This window comes from Bicyclus anynana, chromosome 9 (genome assembly GCF_947172395.1).
Source record: "Bicyclus anynana chromosome 9, ilBicAnyn1.1, whole genome shotgun sequence".
Classification (NCBI taxonomy): Eukaryota; Metazoa; Arthropoda; class Insecta; order Lepidoptera; family Nymphalidae; genus Bicyclus; species Bicyclus anynana.
This window is the reverse complement of record NC_069091.1, coordinates 14,260,866-14,278,417: the sequence shown is the minus strand read 5'-3', so window position 1 is coordinate 14,278,417 and position 17,552 is coordinate 14,260,866. Positions and strand designations below refer to the sequence as shown.

General features: G+C 36.7%; 1 protein-coding gene across 1 annotated transcript; it reads right to left on the bottom strand.

Moving 5' to 3' along the window:
- Positions 1–839: 839 nt before the first annotated feature.
- LOC112048986 (facilitated trehalose transporter Tret1-like) lies at positions 840–16,886 on the bottom strand. The gene is made up of 4 exons (XM_052883486.1): positions 16,778–16,886; positions 9,343–9,394; positions 8,216–8,351; positions 840–5,014 (listed from the first exon to the last, which is right to left on the bottom strand). The coding sequence occupies exons 2-4, from the start codon at positions 9,367–9,369 to the stop codon at positions 3,720–3,722; spliced, it is 1,458 nt and encodes a 485-aa protein (XP_052739446.1). The 5' UTR covers positions 9,370–9,394; positions 16,778–16,886; the 3' UTR covers positions 840–3,719.
- Between the last annotated feature and the right edge of the window lie 666 nt (positions 16,887–17,552).

The window sequence follows — 17,552 nt, the reverse complement described above, 5'->3', positions numbered from 1 at the left end:
TTGGATTTTTTCTATTAACTAGTATACGAATTAACTAATGAGGGAAAGATAATAAATTATTTTAATAGTGAAAAAACAATCATTAAATGCTCACTGGGTTTTTTACTAGGCAACCTATTTGCAATGTGTCAATGTGTATTTCTATCATTTATTTCTTATCCCAAATAAATAACAGATGAGGGAATATATTCCATATACCGGATCTTGTACTACAGATGGATAAAGCCATGATAGCCCAGTGGATATGACATCTGCCTCCGATTCCAGAGGGTGTGGGTTCGAATCCGGTTCGGGGCATGCACCTCCAACTTTTCAGTTGTGTGCATTTTAAGAAATTAAATATCACGTGTCTCAGACGGTGAAGGAAAAACATCGTGAAGAAATCTGCATACCAGAGAATTTTCTTAATTCTCTGCGTGTGTGAAGTCTGCCAATCCGCATTGTGGACGCGTGGAGGACTATTGGCCTAATCCCTCTTATTCTGAGAGGAGACTTGAGCTCAGCAGTGAGCCGAACGTGATAACGAACGTATTCTGAATTCACAGACGGACATTTAAATTTATTTATATGAATTGATGTGTAGGTACGTGTCAAGCAATAAAAAAAGACCTTGGCAAGTTTTACCGAACTTTACGCCCGATAGTTACGTAGTACAATATCTGCGACATTATATATTGGTGTATTTAATTCGACGACCAACTAATCTGATATAATAAAACCGGATAAGTGCGAGACGAATTCGCCCACCGAGGATTCCGTACATTCGTCGTCATAAATCGAAAATATCATCATAAAATTATTTTTTGCCACTGAATCCCTTTCGTAATAATAAAAACAAAAATAATAAAATGTTTTATTTAGCTGAGTACAACACAAACATACAATATGAAATAAAAAAATCAATGAAAAAAATGTAACACATGATTAAAGTAAGACAAAAATTTACAAAATAGTGACTGCACACCTTGGGTATGACGGCCTCCGTGGCGCAGTGGTATGCGCGGTTGATTTACAAAACGGAGGTCCTAGGTTCGACCCCCGGCTGGGCAGATTGAGATTTTCTTAATTTGTTCAGGTCTGGCTGGTGGGAGGCTTCGGCCGTGGCTAGTTACCACCCTACCGGCAAAGCCGTACCGCCAAGCGATTTAGCGTGCCGGTACGATGCCGTGTAGAAACCGAAAGGGGTGTGGATTTTCATCCTCCTCCTAACAAGTTAGAGTCCAACTTAGACTGCATCATCACTTACCATCAGGTGAGATTGTAGTCAAGGGCCAACTTGTAAAGAATAAAAAAAAAAAAAAGTGGCTCTGCAGAGCTTTGCTCCCTGGCGTGCGGTCTCTTCTTATATCTAGATCACACTTATGTTACAATTAATAAATCTACATTACATCATAAGGTTAACTCACTTCAAAAGGGAAATGCCCATACAACGTCGGCCAGGTAACCCAGGTATACCCCCGTATAAAAGTATATGGAAATGACAACATGATGTATAAATAACTCAGACCAATTATTGTATAGGACCTGCCTCGCTAGACATTACTTTTCTGTCAAAATATATGATCAACGATCTAATGCGATTATAAAAACTGTCTCTATAGAATCGATGTTAAATAGTTGTAATCGTGTTCGTCGGTTAAAGAGCTCCGTAAAAATACCTTTTTGTGCAATTGAGTTGTGTAAAAAAACGGGCAAATACCGTACTTTAGTATAAAATATATACCAAATCTAAGCTCATTTTCTTCAGAAAATGACAGACAATTTTGTTCGTGACTATGAGTGCGATACAGGTCCTTCTATAATTGGTCTGAGATAAATAAGGATTAGGTTAAATAATTGGCTTAATAAAACCATGTTTCTTAAAGAAAAATACATTTTTTTATCACTAGGGCAAAATGTTCGCCGGTGTACCAAAGTGAAGGTGAAGTAACATTTAAAACTATAATTTTTTTGTATTATTATTTTCTGTTACCAACAAGAAAACGAACAAACAAACCAATCATGAGTCTTCAAAAAATATTGTAAAACTCAGGCTGTATGTATGATCAACGATCTTAGCTTGTCCCCATTATGAACAAACTAAAGATGAATTAAAAATATGATAAGACAGACAAAGTAAATGATTTCTTTATTAAAGTAGAATCATCAAGACATTACACGCTTGTAACTATGTATGAAAGAAAACCTTGGAATCTTAATTTGACCCACTTCCCGGTCTTCGATTAGGATGAATTTCTTTTAGATATAATTTAAGAGCGCACAGTGCGTCGGTACGATATGGATAAAATTCGAAGCGCAAACGAGACGCCTAATTATGACTTTCACGTGAGTAAAAAGCACGGAGCGATTGACGCACGACGCAAATTTTATGACGTGAGCCAAAACCATTTTTACCTAATTGCAAGTAAATTAAACAACATAACGAAAAACAAAATGGTCATGTTTAAGATATATACCTAATTTTCTATACAAAACAAAAATTTAAGAAAAAAGGTTTGCTTTTCCTGAGATTGAAAGCAAAATGTGAGCAAAACATGTATTTTTCAAAAAAATAAACTATCAAGAAAAGTTTTACAAATTGTGTATTTTGTATAGTCATAACGAAGCTAACACTTTGAAATATCATTTACCCAAATATCAGGCTCCTAACTATTCCAGAATCTGAGATCCAGAACCATTTGTAACCACCAAATTACATATTGCACACTCTTAATGTTTTTATGTAATCTTAATATATAAATGCGAATGGTCATTCATCACAAAATCTCAACAACTTCTTCACGTACAAAGATGAAATTTGGCAGGGAGGTAGTTTATAGATAGCAAAGGTCCACTAAAAACGGTTTTACGAGAGGGCGGATGAACTTGCGGGCATCCGCTAGTATATTATCAATAAACAGTTTAGATAAACAGCTAGTTTTATCTTTCTTATATTCGATAATTCCTCGCTACGCTCGGGCGTCTAAATACCTCGGGAATTGATTCTTTCCACCCTCGGTTAACAATCTACTATTCACTGTTGGGAAGCTACACTATCCCAGAGTTATATAGGCTTATATAACTCTGGGATAGTGTAGGCTTTATTAGGCTTTTATTCCCATATTCCTACGGGAACGGGAACCACGCGGGTGAAACCACGAGGTGTCTGCTAATAATTTAAATACTTACTTAACTCCGAAGTCCTTGCATTTGACTCAGAATATTTTTATACACAACAAACTTTTAGTATAACCTAACTATTTTATATCTATTAAAGAGTTTTTATTATACATTGGAATAAGAAGAAAGAAGAAGTTACAAGATAAGTTTAACCACATTTAACTTGATTATCTGGTTAAACGTATCAGCTAAAAATCAGCGATGTATGCCGAATAATTGCTTGGTACATGCAATGCAGTGCTGAACTGGGTACCTTTTTCAAGGTTGTGCCAAACATGACATAGACTTCGCGCCACGAAAGAACTCCTGCGGCTGAAACCTGAACTAAAATTGACACCGCCTTACACAAAAATTACCGCCATTACTAACCGCCGCGTCTACGGGACGGGCGGACCAAAATAAGGAAAACAAGTAACGAATCTTTAGTAATTAAACAAACAGAGGTCAAATAAAATGACATTAATTATATTACAGGAAATAGTCACTTAAAAGTTATGCTAAAGATAATTCAGATTCAAATGTACCTACTTAAAATTAATTTAATTTCCTTAAATATCTATCTAAATAATTTTACTTAACAAAACATCCGATTGTGGTTCTGAACGAAACATCTGATCTTTATCACCATATTTGTTGTCTATAAAATAAAATTGTATTTCCTGTAACGTTCTGCCTTTCGTTTCCGGCAAACAATAGTACAGATACACCAGACACATGAACACGATGGCAGCATTGCAGAAGAAGACTCCATGATGGCCGATCACCGAAAATAAGTAATTTGCTAATTTAATACTTAAAAACTGAAGAACGCCTGCCAATGCGCCCATTACGAACGTCGATGACGCTTTTATATCCAAAGGATGCAACTCAGATAACAAAGTCTCCAACACAGCGTACGGTCCAGCTGATATCAATATAAAGTACAAAGCCAACAGGGAAACTTTCGTCCATCTCGAACTAAAGGTATTATCTGTCCAAAAGTACAAGCAAAAAGCTAATATAATCTGTACACAATTCGCTATCGGGCCGGATGTGAATAACAATGTTCTCATTTGTAATTTACTCACAAAAATACACGATATACCAGCACCTATCAACGCACATCCATCCACTACCAATGTATAATACAATATATCCGACGTCCCTGTTATATCTTGGATTATTGTAATAATCAAAGTGTTAAATAAAATCCGTCCTGCTGCCACTCTGTAAATGCATACCACTAACATCAGGATAAAAATCCTCCTGTAATATTTCTCTTTGCATGCTCGTATGTATTTCATTATCAGAGATGTGAAAATGTTTGAATCCTTTGTTTCGTTGTTATAGTTTTCTCTTTGGCTGTTTATTAACATTTTTAATTCGAACTCGGCATCCTTGTTAGGAATAGTCCGGAGTTTTTTGAAGGACAATTCGCATTCCTTAAAACGCCCTTTAGTCGCTAGCCAAGAAGGACTCTCTACCCAAAACAAGGGCAGAATCGCGGAGATCGCTGATGGGATTAAACCAATAAGCGCTACCTCTCGCCAATGTAGAAACAGACTAAAAACGTGCCCTAATAAAGTACCAGCTGATGATCCACATGCAGACATTAAATTCAGACAGAGTGATCGGATACTCGGCGATACATATTCTGCGATGTTTACGTAAGTCAAAATCAAAACTCCACCGTAAGACGCGCCAACGATTACTCTAGACGCTAGTAAAGTGTATTTATCTTGAGCGAAGTAGACCATGATCCAGCATATTATCACGGGTGTAGTGACCATTGTGATCGTTAACCTTCGTCCAAACTTCTCCGTGAGTATCGTTATCAAGCCGAAACCACAGAAACATGTTATGTTGATTGTAGATGCTGAAACAAACAAACGCATTCATTATGAGCGTAAAGTGTAATTGATTAAAATTGAAATGTTCTCTTACAAGCTACTCATATATTTATGCAATACGCATGTTAGCGCCTGTCGGCTAGTAAAAATCCTCGGTTCATTTATTTTGCTAACAGCTGAAGCTCAGGAAATGTGTGATCTACAAAGTTAAATTAAACATTTGATGTGATTGCTCCGACTTTCCGAACTCCGAAACCGGGTGTCTCTCGGGTTTGCTTAAATTTGTTGGTTTTAAAACCATTGTTCATTGTTCAACTAACGTCTGCTTCTATTCAAAATTGAATTGCTTTAAATCACGAAAGTAGTCTATATAAAAAGATAGACTACTATTGTTCTGGCCTATTTGAAATTGGCATCTATTGTTTTCTTGGGACTTTATCGTGAATCAATATGAAACTTAAACTAACGTATCCTCATAACTATAACTACATATCATGTCCACGTGGAATGCCGGCAAGAATGTTGGCTGCATATTCGTGTTGGACAGTCAGGCTGATCCTTTGCGCAAACAAATGAGCCAGTCCTTCTGTCACCAGACGAGGCAATTAGCCGCCGATAATTCGGAACAAAAAATTGACACTGAGACACCACGACCTGAAGAAACGAGAAGGAAAATATGGTAACTCTCCTTTATGTTTATTTGGATGGAGATGATAGTCGATGATATTGTAGCTGCAACAACAAACTGTATCCCGCGATTTTTTATTAACACGCATAACTATGTATGTAAGAAAATCTTGGAATCTAAATTTGACCCACTTCCCGGTCTTTGATTAAGATAAAATATCGCACACGCTCTGAGTTCTTATGACAATACATGAATAGCTGAGAAACATCATTACAAATCCAATATGGCGGCCTCCCCAAGATGACGGACTGGCTGTTAGAAAACCACCCCCATGATATGGATATCAAATGAAAGGGTTTGCTGTCAGGAAAAAACTCCATTTGTTATTTTTAGTGCGTGCTAAAACGTGTTTTTTTTAGTTTTATAAAGTATTAAATATAATACTTTAAAAAACTAAAAAAAAACACGTTTTAAATACAAAAAAAAAACTAATTCATAATAATGAATTAGTTTTTTTTTGTATTTACACCCACTTCTCTCCTTTTGACAAGACAAAACGAGAGGGGTTAGGCTAATAAAACGCTAATTTAGCGTGACCTATATTATAACCTCTATTTTGTTAACCCCTCCCATTTTGTCTTGTCAAGCTAATCCAATGCGGATAGGTAGACTTCACTTAAGAAGAGAAATAAGAAAATTCCCAGGTAAGTAGGTTTCACGAAATTTTTCCTTCGTCATTTAAAGCACTTGATATTTAACTTCTTAACCTATGTGAAAAGTTGGAGGTGTAAATAATAAAAGGCACACCCGCTAGGGAAGCAATTTAAAAAAAAAAGGTTTGGCAGCCTCTGTGGCGCAGTGGTATGCGCGGTGGATTTACAAAACGGAGGTCCTGGGTTCGATCCCCGGCTGGGCAGATTTTCTTAATTGGTCCAGGTCAGTTAGGAGGCTTCGGCCGTGGCTAGTTACCACCCTAAAAGACGTACCGCCAAGCGATTTAGCGTTCCGGTACGATGTCGTGTAGAAAGCGAAAGGAGTGTGGATTTTCATCCTCCTCCAACAAGTTAGCCCGTTTCCATCTTAGCATCATCACTTACCATCAGGTGAGATTGTAGTGAAGGGCTAACTTGTAAAACAATGAAAAAAGAGATACAATATGAAGGTATCGTAAGGAACCCGTGCATACCAGAGAATTTACTCAGTTCTCTGCGTGTGTGAAGTCTGTTAATCCGCATTGGGCCAGCGTGGTGGACTATTGGCCTGACCCCTCTCATTCTGAGAGGAGAGTCGAGCTCAGCAGTGAGCTCAATATGGGTTGATAATGATGATAATGATGATGTAGGTATCTACTATCTATAGGGATTAGGGCTACATCTATGAGTCATAGTGCTTGTACTATGTAAATGGCACTGTAACAGCATGTAAATAGCATGTAAATGGCATGTCGTTAATATGCGCTGTTCATGTTAATAATTATATATTTTGTTTTCCTTGTCAAACTTTGCGAAATAAACATGTCGTTACTATTATAGTACCTACTTGAACTAATATACGAGTACTATGGCCGCTATTAATCCACGAGGAGTATATTTTTGCACCTGACTTTTATCATAATCATCATCACCATCATCATCATCATCATCATCATCATCATCATCATCAATATTGACTATGACCTTTGCCGCCGATTCTGGAAAGTGTAAGTTCGAATCCGGTCCGGGGCATGCACCTCCAACTTTTCAATGTGTGCATTTTAAGAAATTAAATATCACGTGTCTCAAACGGTGAAGGAAAACATCGTGAGCAAAACCTGTATACCTGAGAATTTTCTAAATTCTCTGCGTGTGTGAAGTGTGCCAATCCGCATTGGGCCAGCGTGGTGGACTAATAGCCTAACCCCTCTCATTCTGAGAGGAGATTCGTGCTCAACAGTGAGCTGAATACGCTAATCATGATGATGATGACTGTTCGTTAGTGATAGTTTAGAGGAACACGCGAAGAGCAAGAACCGGTAAGTACCTCCCACTAATTCGGCCCGTATGACTGCGAAGTCGGGTGGACCATGGGAGGTGGTGGGTTGTTCGTTAGTGAATCATCAACCTGCATTGGAGCAGCGCATGTTAGCTCCATATCCCCTCTCCTACAAGGAGGGAGGCTTATCCCTATAGTGAGCCGTTAAAATAGGAAGATAATGGTTGTGATGATGATGATGATAATGATGGTATTGGATAGAAGCAGGCGTTAACGTTAACGTTAGCGTTAACTAAATGTAATGTTTCTTGCAAATAAATGATTCTTATTCTTATTCTTGTTACTTTGCATCATGAATATATAATGATTTATTTATTTTGCTATTATCCGCGAAAAGCCGACGAACCTATGCGACAACGTCACCCAGGTCCGACAATATACTCTCTACGTACGTTTCACACCGAAACCGGAGCATCCTCAGGAGATGTTGACTCTACAACGTATCGAGTCGGACCTGGGTGACGTTGTCGCATGGGTTCGTCTGCTTTTCGCGGAGGCTATCAAAATAAATAAATTATATTGATAATGATAGTGTTGATGATAGGTATTTTGTTAAGTGAAAACGTACCAATCCACGAGACCTCGTCATCGCTCAGCTGTATGGAGCTATCCTTCCCGTTGAGTGCATCCACCATGCCCGACATCTGCCCGAATATGAACCCATCGGACATACTGCAAAACGCCAGCCCCGTTACCACCAACACCTGGAATATGACGGTATCCCTGTCTATATATTTTAAACTTATAATAAATCTGTAGAGAAGTCAATTCTGTACATGGAATATATTTCCAAAATAACTATCAGGGGGTGATTACTGATTATTAGTGATCGATACTGATGTCAAAAATGCAATCAGTAAAATTTTTGTCTGTCTGTCTGTATGTTCGTTATAGAAACAAAAACTACTTGACGGATTTTAAGGAAACTTGTTACAATTATTATTCATACTCCTGGGGGGTTATGGTATACTTTTCACGCTACGATCAATAGGAGCAGAGCAGTGAAGGGAAATGTTGGGGAAACGGGAGAAGTTACTCCTGTTTTACAGCGATACTACTGTAAGGGCTGGATTAAAGAAATCTAAGGGCAGACGAAGTCGCGGGCGTCCGCTAGTCTATACGATCTATACTAATATTATAAAGAGGTATTGTTTGATGTATTATAAAGGATAATCTCTGGATCTAATGAAAGGAATTTAAAAGTTCTTTTACCACTAGACAGCTGACAGCCACGTTATTTGTGAGTGTCATAGGTCTGTTAGGTTCCCTTTCCCGTGAGAATATAGGGATAAAATACAATATTCTAAAGGGAAAGGGAAACGGGTGAAACTGCGAGGCATCGGCTAGTCTATCCTAATGTTTTTTCTTTTTATTTCAGGCATTAAGTTGTTAATATAAGAAAAAGTCATAACCTTACAATCTATGTTAGCGTAAATAGACTATACTATCCCCTAGTGAAAAGTAGGGCGTTTCCTAATCTATACTTTAATATTATAAAGCTGAATTGTTTGTTTGTTTGAAGGCACTAATCTCAGGAACTACTGGTCCGATTTGAAAAATACTTTCAGTGTTAGATATCCCATTTATCGAGGAAGGCTATAGGCTATATATTATCCCCGTATTCATACGGGAACGGACACCTCGCGGGTGAAACCGCGCGGTGTCAGCTAGTTGTTAATATAACTAAATATTTACCTGCCGTAAAATCTGTGCACGTTTCATATCAGCGGGATTTCTTCACAAACACCTGGAGATAAAATAATGTTAAATAATATTATGCTTTGAAGCGTCTTCGTCGTCAACCCATATTCGGCTCACTGCTGAGCTCGAGTCTCCTCTCAGAATGAGAGGGGTTAGGCCAAATAGTCCACTACGCTGGCCCAATGCGGATTGGCAGACTTTACACACCCAGAGAATTAAGATAATTCTCTGGTATGCAGGTTTCCTCACGATGTTTTCCTACACCGATTGAGACACGTGATATTTAATTTCTTAAAATGCACACAACTGAAAAGTTGGAGGTGCATGCCCCGGACCGGATTCGAACCCACACCCTCCGGAATCGGAGGCAGAGGTCATATCCACTGGGCTATCACGGCTTTTTTAAGCGTCATACCACCAATGATTTAAAATGTTTTTGGTAGGAAGCAGGGTCAAGACCCTCTGTTTAGGGTTCCGTAGTCCACAAGGAACCCTTATAGTTTCGCCATGTCCGGCTTAGCGCAGAGACAATTACTACTAGAAAACTATGTTGTATATGTAGGTATGTATATTAAAGAGAATAAAATTGTAAAAAAAATCTTGAAAAATATTTTTCTAAGGATACATGTAAAGTGGGATGATTTTTTTTACTCGTTTGTTTCATAGTGTGGGTATCTTTGAAAGATATATGAGGTATCTTCTACCAATATTTTTCGATTTAGGGATCCGTTTGTAAAGTTAGTAAGCTAAGAGCTAATTTTTATTAGAGTCAAGTGTCCCCCACTCTCTACTGGTTAAACGGTTGTATAAGGATACGTGAAAAAAATCGTGAAATTGTATTGAAAAATATAACAGCTAAATAGTAATTGCTATTTAAAGAGTCGACCAAATTAGAAAACGTAATCGGAACTCTAAAATTGCATTCCAATTCCATTGATAATTAAAAAGATAAAGTACTCAGTAAGATAACTCACAGTTTGTCAAAATTAGAGAGTTGAAATTTGGTTGGGGTATACCTATATATAATAATTACGTCTTTAAAGGGGTAAGAAGAAAATTAAAAATAAAATATTTGGGGTCCCTTCCGTACATGCAAAGTGAGGATGAATTTTTTATCGTCTATCCCATGGTATCGGGTATCGGTATCGGTATTTTGTGCATCACTTAAGGAATTAAAGTACTAACTTAATCTACGGAACCCTACACCGTGCGTAGCCCGACACGCACTTGGCCGGTTTTTATAAAATATTATTCAAAGATATTCTAAGTTCATTAATAAAAAATATTATGATTAGTTTAGGAATGAGATAACTAATTATTATTTATATTAAATTATTATTAGGTGTAAAATGAAAAGCGATGTACCCTCATTTTGAATTTGTCTTAATAAACATTCCACATCAAGTTTGACTTTAGTATAGTTAATTAAATTAATTAAAGCTTAATTAAAAAACTCAAAATAATAACAAAAATATATGTATTCGTATATAAGTATACATATATTTTTATTTTTGTATCTAAATAGGTATACTTACTAATTCGTTAAATATTTAAACTTCAAAGTATTATTTTATTTATCACGTATTTATTAACGTTCTCTTTCACCAACTACTCAAATATACTAGTATTTATGTTAACAAATTATATTGTTATTAATATTGTTTTATATTATACAATATTCTATTGTTATTATTAATATTGTATTATGTTAATATTCTATTTGTTGGCCAAACAAAGTCGATACTGTTTTTACCCGACTACGGTGAAGCCAAAAAGAAGGGTAATTTTTAGCTATCTATCTATCTATACTTACGAGAAGGTACATTAAAACTGTAGCAAGCAGGGGCGTAGCTATAGCCGTATCAGCCGTCTTAATGATACGGGGCCCCCGGACCATAGGGGCCCCATAAGTGTAAAAGCAAAAATTAGTAAAATTTAATCTACAATCTCACTTAATCTGGTGCTTCCTGGAGGAAAAACTGGCTACTTATATATATTTTTGGGATTTGCCGCTCGTCTATAGGGCCCTTTAACAAATTTTGATACAGGGATTTTTGATACAAGGCACGCTACGCCACTGGTAGCAAAACATAATATAAAAATATAATTTTAAAAATATTTTGAAATTTTTTGTTGGAGGGTATTGTTTAATCGATAGGTAATAAAGCCAAAAAAATTTTTTTTTGGCTGTCTGTCTTTCCGTGTTTAATTTTGACAGTGCATCACGCTGAAACTACTGAATCAATTTAAATGAAACTTGGTTGGATTTGATCTGAAGATACTTTTGATCGCGAAAATAAAATCAGAAGGGTGGAAATACCCGGATTTATCAGGGTGGAGATGACATGCCTTTGTGTAATTATTTACAGGTGTGTTATAATTTGTGAACTCATGGTCACCTTAACCAAACGTCAAATTAATCAATCATCATTATTAACATCCCATATTCAGCTTACTGTTGAGCACGAGTCTCCTTTTAAAATGAGAGGGGTTAGTCCAATAATCCACCACTCTGGCCCAATGCGGATTGGCAGACACACGCAGAGAATTAAGAAAATTCTTAGAGCAGGTTTCCTCACGATGGTTTTCCTTCACCGTTTGAGATACGTGACCGGATTCGAACTTACGCCCTCCGAATCGAAGACAGAGGTCATATCCACTGGGCTATCACGTCTCCTACATTCATCAATAACACAGATGAATAATTGTCATAGTGGTTGTCATTAACTAAATGACTAGCTATATTGAGCCATCTTGGTAAATGTTGTGATCAATTATTTAGGTTTTTTATTCATTCTTATTTTAAAAGTGCCTATGCCATCGACCTTGAAGTTCGAATATTAATTTACATAAAAACAGGCCTCATTCTCTATTTTTGAGGTTTTACTTTAAATCTCGTTAAATATTTTATAACACATTTGTTCGTAAAGTATCGCTTATTTCACCATTCTCAATATTGTAATGTATCTCCTTACGCACATGTGCCGTAATGTACCTAATGTAAAATGCACATGTCCTGTAATGTAATTTTAAAACGTTTATCAGCCGTCTAAAAACGAACGGTACTTTTTAAAATCTTGGCAAAGAGTTTTTATGCCAGAAAAGTGCTCAACATTTTATGAATAAAATGAACTTTGTGAGATAAAATATAATATACAAAACATTTAATACTTTCATTTTAATAATTTTGACAATAAATGACAACCATTTTATCTGTAACAGAAACACTGACTGTTTTTGGTGCATTTGCCTAAAAAAACGCACGCATTTCGCTATCTGTGCAAAAATGACAAGCATATCAAAATGTCATCATAATATGGGTTAAACTCATTTTATAATGGGCTCGGTTTCTATTTAATGACCCTCGCCTTATGGCTCGTGCGGCGTGCCCTAAAAATACCTCGTATATAATGGGTCCTTTTAGTCCCTTGTATAACAATCTACTATTGGACGTCTATAACACACGATGGCAGCGACACCGGGCCAGATAAATTAGTGGTTGGATGTCAAAACAATCAACAGGGATGACATTCGTTATTGATCAACCTTTCAATAGGATATGTCATTCCCATACACTTTTAGTTTTGGAAGCGTTAGCGTTTCTAGAAAGAGCATATGTAACTTGGCTGCAGACCCTGTTTAGAAAAGTAAAACGAAATGTCTAATTAAAGACAACTACACCTCATTACAAACCGGAATTCAGAGCTATCAATGCAACTGGTTTTGGGGTGGCACATTTTGATAAGATTTTTTTAAGTAATAGTATTCATCATTATCAACCCTTATTCGGATCACTGCTGAGCTCGAGTTTCCTCTCAGAATGAGAGGGGTTAGGCCAATAGTCCACCACGCTGGCCCAATGCAATTAATTCAGGTATGCAGGTTTCCTCACGATTTTTTCCTTTACCGTTTGAGACACGTGATATTGAATTTCTTAAACTGCACACAACTGACAAGTTGGAGGTGCCTCACCCTCTGGAATCGAAGGTAGAGGTCTTAAACACTGGGCTATCACGGCTATAGTATTAATTTGTACCTTTTGTGTTTTAACGAAACTCTTTTCTACGACGTCCCCTTTAGGGTTGAAAATACAAGAGGATGAAATTTTGCAGAGCTTAATGTGTGATTTCGTGCGCAGTACCAATCTGAAGTAAGTAAAAACTTTTCGATAAGTGTTTGTAATAGGGAATGAAGTCAATGAAATAATATTGTAACCAGGGCCGCCCCGTCCATACGGCGAACGGAGCTGTCGCTCCAGGCTCCAAATTCTAGAGAGCGCCTAAATGATAACTCTAGTCAACCCTACACGGTACTGCGCCTGATTTTCAATTGGTCACCCCAGAGCATGGTCGAGATCTTCGCGTTCCATTCTTACTTTACACTCATAATTTGGTATAGGTATCTGCATATTATTAAGAGCAAACAGAAGAGGCGCCATAATTGGATCTCGCTCCATTTTAAAATTTACTTCGGGCCGGCGCTGATTGTAACCTTTATTTATAAAAAAGGGGAATGCCCACCGACCCATACAACGTCGGCCCAGGGAACCCTGGTATTCCCCTGTATAAAAGTATATGGAGATGATAGGCTTAATAAAAGTATGTTTCTTGAAGAAAAATACATTCTTTATCACTCTATTAGGATAAAATGCTCGCCGGTGTACCAAAGCGGCGAAGTAACATTTGAATCTCTATTTTTTTTTTGTTTTATACTTTTCGGTTACCAACAAGCTTAACAAACAAGAAAACTATAGTATTTATAAAAAATCATAAGTCCTCAAAAAATATCGTAAAACTAAGGCAGTTATCAACGATATTAGCTTGTCCTCGTTGTGGACAAAAATGAATTGAAAATGTCTTACAACGTTGTAGCAAACTTTTTTTCATTAAGTAATGATTTCATTATTATAGTAGAACTATAGAGATATTTTTAGATATAAATAAATTCCGGGGCGGTAAGGGTAGGCCTGGGCCGGATGGGCCCTTTGTTTTGAAGAGAATCTCATTTTGTTCTCTAACAATAAATAAAACTACGTACCCATTATTACTTTCCTTTAGGAAAAGCCATTTGGCGACTATATGCACGACGACACGTTATCAGGTTAACTTAACGACTAGATAATAGGTACTAGGTACATCTACTCGCAATGGAAATTTCGACGGCCCTCGTGGCGCAGAGACTGGACAAAGGTCCTGGGTTCGATACCCGGCTGGCACGATTGAAGTTTTCTTAATTGGTCCTGGTCTAGCTGGTTAGAGGCTTCGGCCTTTGTTATAGTTACCAACTTGCCAGCAAAGACGTAAAGCGATTTAGTGTTCCGGTAGGATGTAGTGTATAGCTTGGCAACTTCGTTCGTAACACTCCCGATGGTCCGCGCAGGCCTGGGGGCGTGTAGCGATGAATGAAAAACCCACGACTGATGCACCTTACTTCCCCGCTCGCACGATTTCACACCCGCGCAGTCTTTCCCCCCGTCACCCGCATATCATAAGAGTGCTATTAAAGAACTTGCCAGACTATAGAAAACCTTCCTTTTACCAGAGAATTTTCTTGATTCTCTGGTAAAGGGTAGTTTGCCTTACTACTCTCATTCAGAGAGGAGACTCAAGCTCAGCAGTGAGCCGAATATGGGTTGATAATATTGATGATGAATATAGTAATGTAATGGTCTAAAAGTCTTAAACCAAATCTATACTAATATTATAAAGAGGTAAAGTTTGTAAAGATGTATGGGGTAATCTTGGAATCTTCTGAACCGATTTTTACGAATAGACAGCTACATTGTCAACAAATAACATCGGCTATATTATTTTATCCCCTCATTCCCACGAGAACGGGGAACTAAATGGGAACCAATGAGAGGTCAATTCTGTACATGAAATATATTTCCAAAATATCAGGGGGTGATTAGTGATCGATACTGATGCCAAAAATGCTATCAGTAAAATTTTTGTCTGTCTGTCTGTATGTTCGTTATAGGAACAAAAACTACTCGACGGATTTTAACGAAACTTGGTACAATTGTTCTTCATACTACTGGGCAGGTTAAAGTATACTTTTCATCACGCTACGATCAATAGGAGCAGAGCAGTGAAGGGAAATGTTGGGAAAACGGGAGACGTTACTCCATTTTTACAGCGATACTACTGTAAGGGCTGGATTAAAGAGATCTAAGGTCGGACGAAGTCGCGGGCGTCCGCTAGTTTATAAGTAAAATTGAAATATTTGTGATTTCAATATACCTGTGCATTCTTAATTGTTTACAGGATACCAAAACACAATTTATATGTTTTTTTTAATCTGTCTTTCTCTGTCTCTCGTCTGTTTGCGCGGGCTAATCTGGATCGGCTGAACCGACTTAAATAGGACTTTCAGTAGAAGATAGAGGAGGTTATTAAGCAACATATAGGCTTATTTATATCCCGAGCTTTGTTAAAAACCACAATTCGCGAAGTTCGGGGCATCCGCTAGTAAATAGTATTTTAGGAAATGTTTAATTTTAGTGTTTTTTTTATAATTTAATAACTATCTGACGCCGGGCGGTTTCACTCGCGTGGTTCCCCTTCCCGTAGGAATACGGAGATAATATATAGCCTATAGTCTTCCTCGATAAATGGGCTATCTAACACTGAAAGAATTTTTCAAATCGGACCAGTAGTTCCTAAGATTAGCGCGTTCAATCAAACAAACAAACTCTTCAGCTTTATAATATTAGTATAGATTTTTTATTTATTTAATTTTACAATAATATTGAAACTACGAACCTATCTATATTATTTTAATGTTCATTTTACTTTGAATAATGCATTCCAATGCAAAACAACAATAAAAAGCGCAATGACCCGACCAAAATATTATTTAATTCAAATTTATGACAATACAATTTGGATGATAAAGCTAGATATTTTAATGACAAGGTTATTTTCAAACGAATTTTGTATGCCTTGCATATTTAGTTTTTAATAGACTCCATGTTATGCAAAATTATACAAAAAAAAATAGCTAAATCAAAATGTGCCTACCTATTTGTCTTTAAACATAATATAATTAAATGTTTTCTGGTAAGAATATGCTTTTAAGTTAAGAGTCGTAATAGCCCAGTGGATATGACCTTCGATTCCGGAGGGTGTGGATTCGAATCTGGTCCAGTCCGTACTCCTACGGGAACGGGAACAACGTGGGTGAAACCGCGCGGCGTCAACTAGCTATAATATGACAAGCCGACGCTCCCGCGTAATTCCCGTTTCTGTAAGAATACGGGGATAAAATATAGCTCACAACACTCATAAATAACGTGACTTTCTAGTGGCAGAAAAAAATCAAAATCGGTTAATTTCAATACCCCCTACAATACTACAAATTTTACCCCTTTTTTAATATTAGTACTTACAGATAGTATAGATGATTGAAGAGTATTTTTAATACCAACCTTAATAAATAAGTTTTAAGATGAAATTGTAGTTTTAACAAGATAGATAATATTCAAATCACAGTTCACCTTAACCGATAAAGGACTCAAACTCGAATGACTATAGATTAGCTTCAATTAAATATAAGTAACTGTTCAATAAGCAATAATTCCATTCATACTAATATTATAGATGAGAATGTGACCTTGTTTGTCTGTTCTACTCAATCATCACAATTATATTTTTGTGTAGTTGTCAAGAGTACAATAAACGACATAATTAAATAATGTTTATAGATCTTTTATCAAAAAAAAATTACTACCAGTGTTACCAACTCTCCAAAATATTTATCCCTAAAGTTTGTCCCAAAAACCCCTAAAATCGACTTAATTATTGAGTTGTCCCCCTAAAATTATAAATTCATAATAATTTAGAAATAATATGATGTAATATGTTTCAAAAGTCTATATTTAATACAGACAAAATATTACGTCTTTATCTGAAGATTCATATTTTTTGAAATCATACATGGTCAAGAAAGAAATATTGAAATTATCATCAATTTAAAAATATTAAAGAGGCAAAAAATCCCTGAAATTACCCCTAAAAATTTCAGACCCCTAAAAATCCCATTTCACTTATTTGCCCCCTAAATCTGGGGGCAAATCCCCTAAGTTGGGAACCCTGATTACTGCTTATGTCGTTTACCACAAGCGATAACTAAAAATTTAGACGCGAACAAAACAGCATGTAAGTATTAGTATTACATAATATCTAATTCTAAAATAATATATT

Bases quoted from the DNA above. Each gene is read 5' to 3' on its own strand.
- LOC112048986 (XM_052883486.1), bottom strand. From the start codon at position 9,369: ATGAAACGTGCACAGATTTTACGGCAG. The intron at 8,352-9,342 runs GTAAATATTTAG...GTCATATTCCAG, and splicing joins GTGCACAGATTTTACGGCAG to GTGTTGGTGGTAACGGGGCT. The intron at 5,015-8,215 runs GTACGTTTTCAC...TGTTTGTTTCAG, and splicing joins TGACGAGGTCTCGTGGATTG to CATCTACAATCAACATAACA.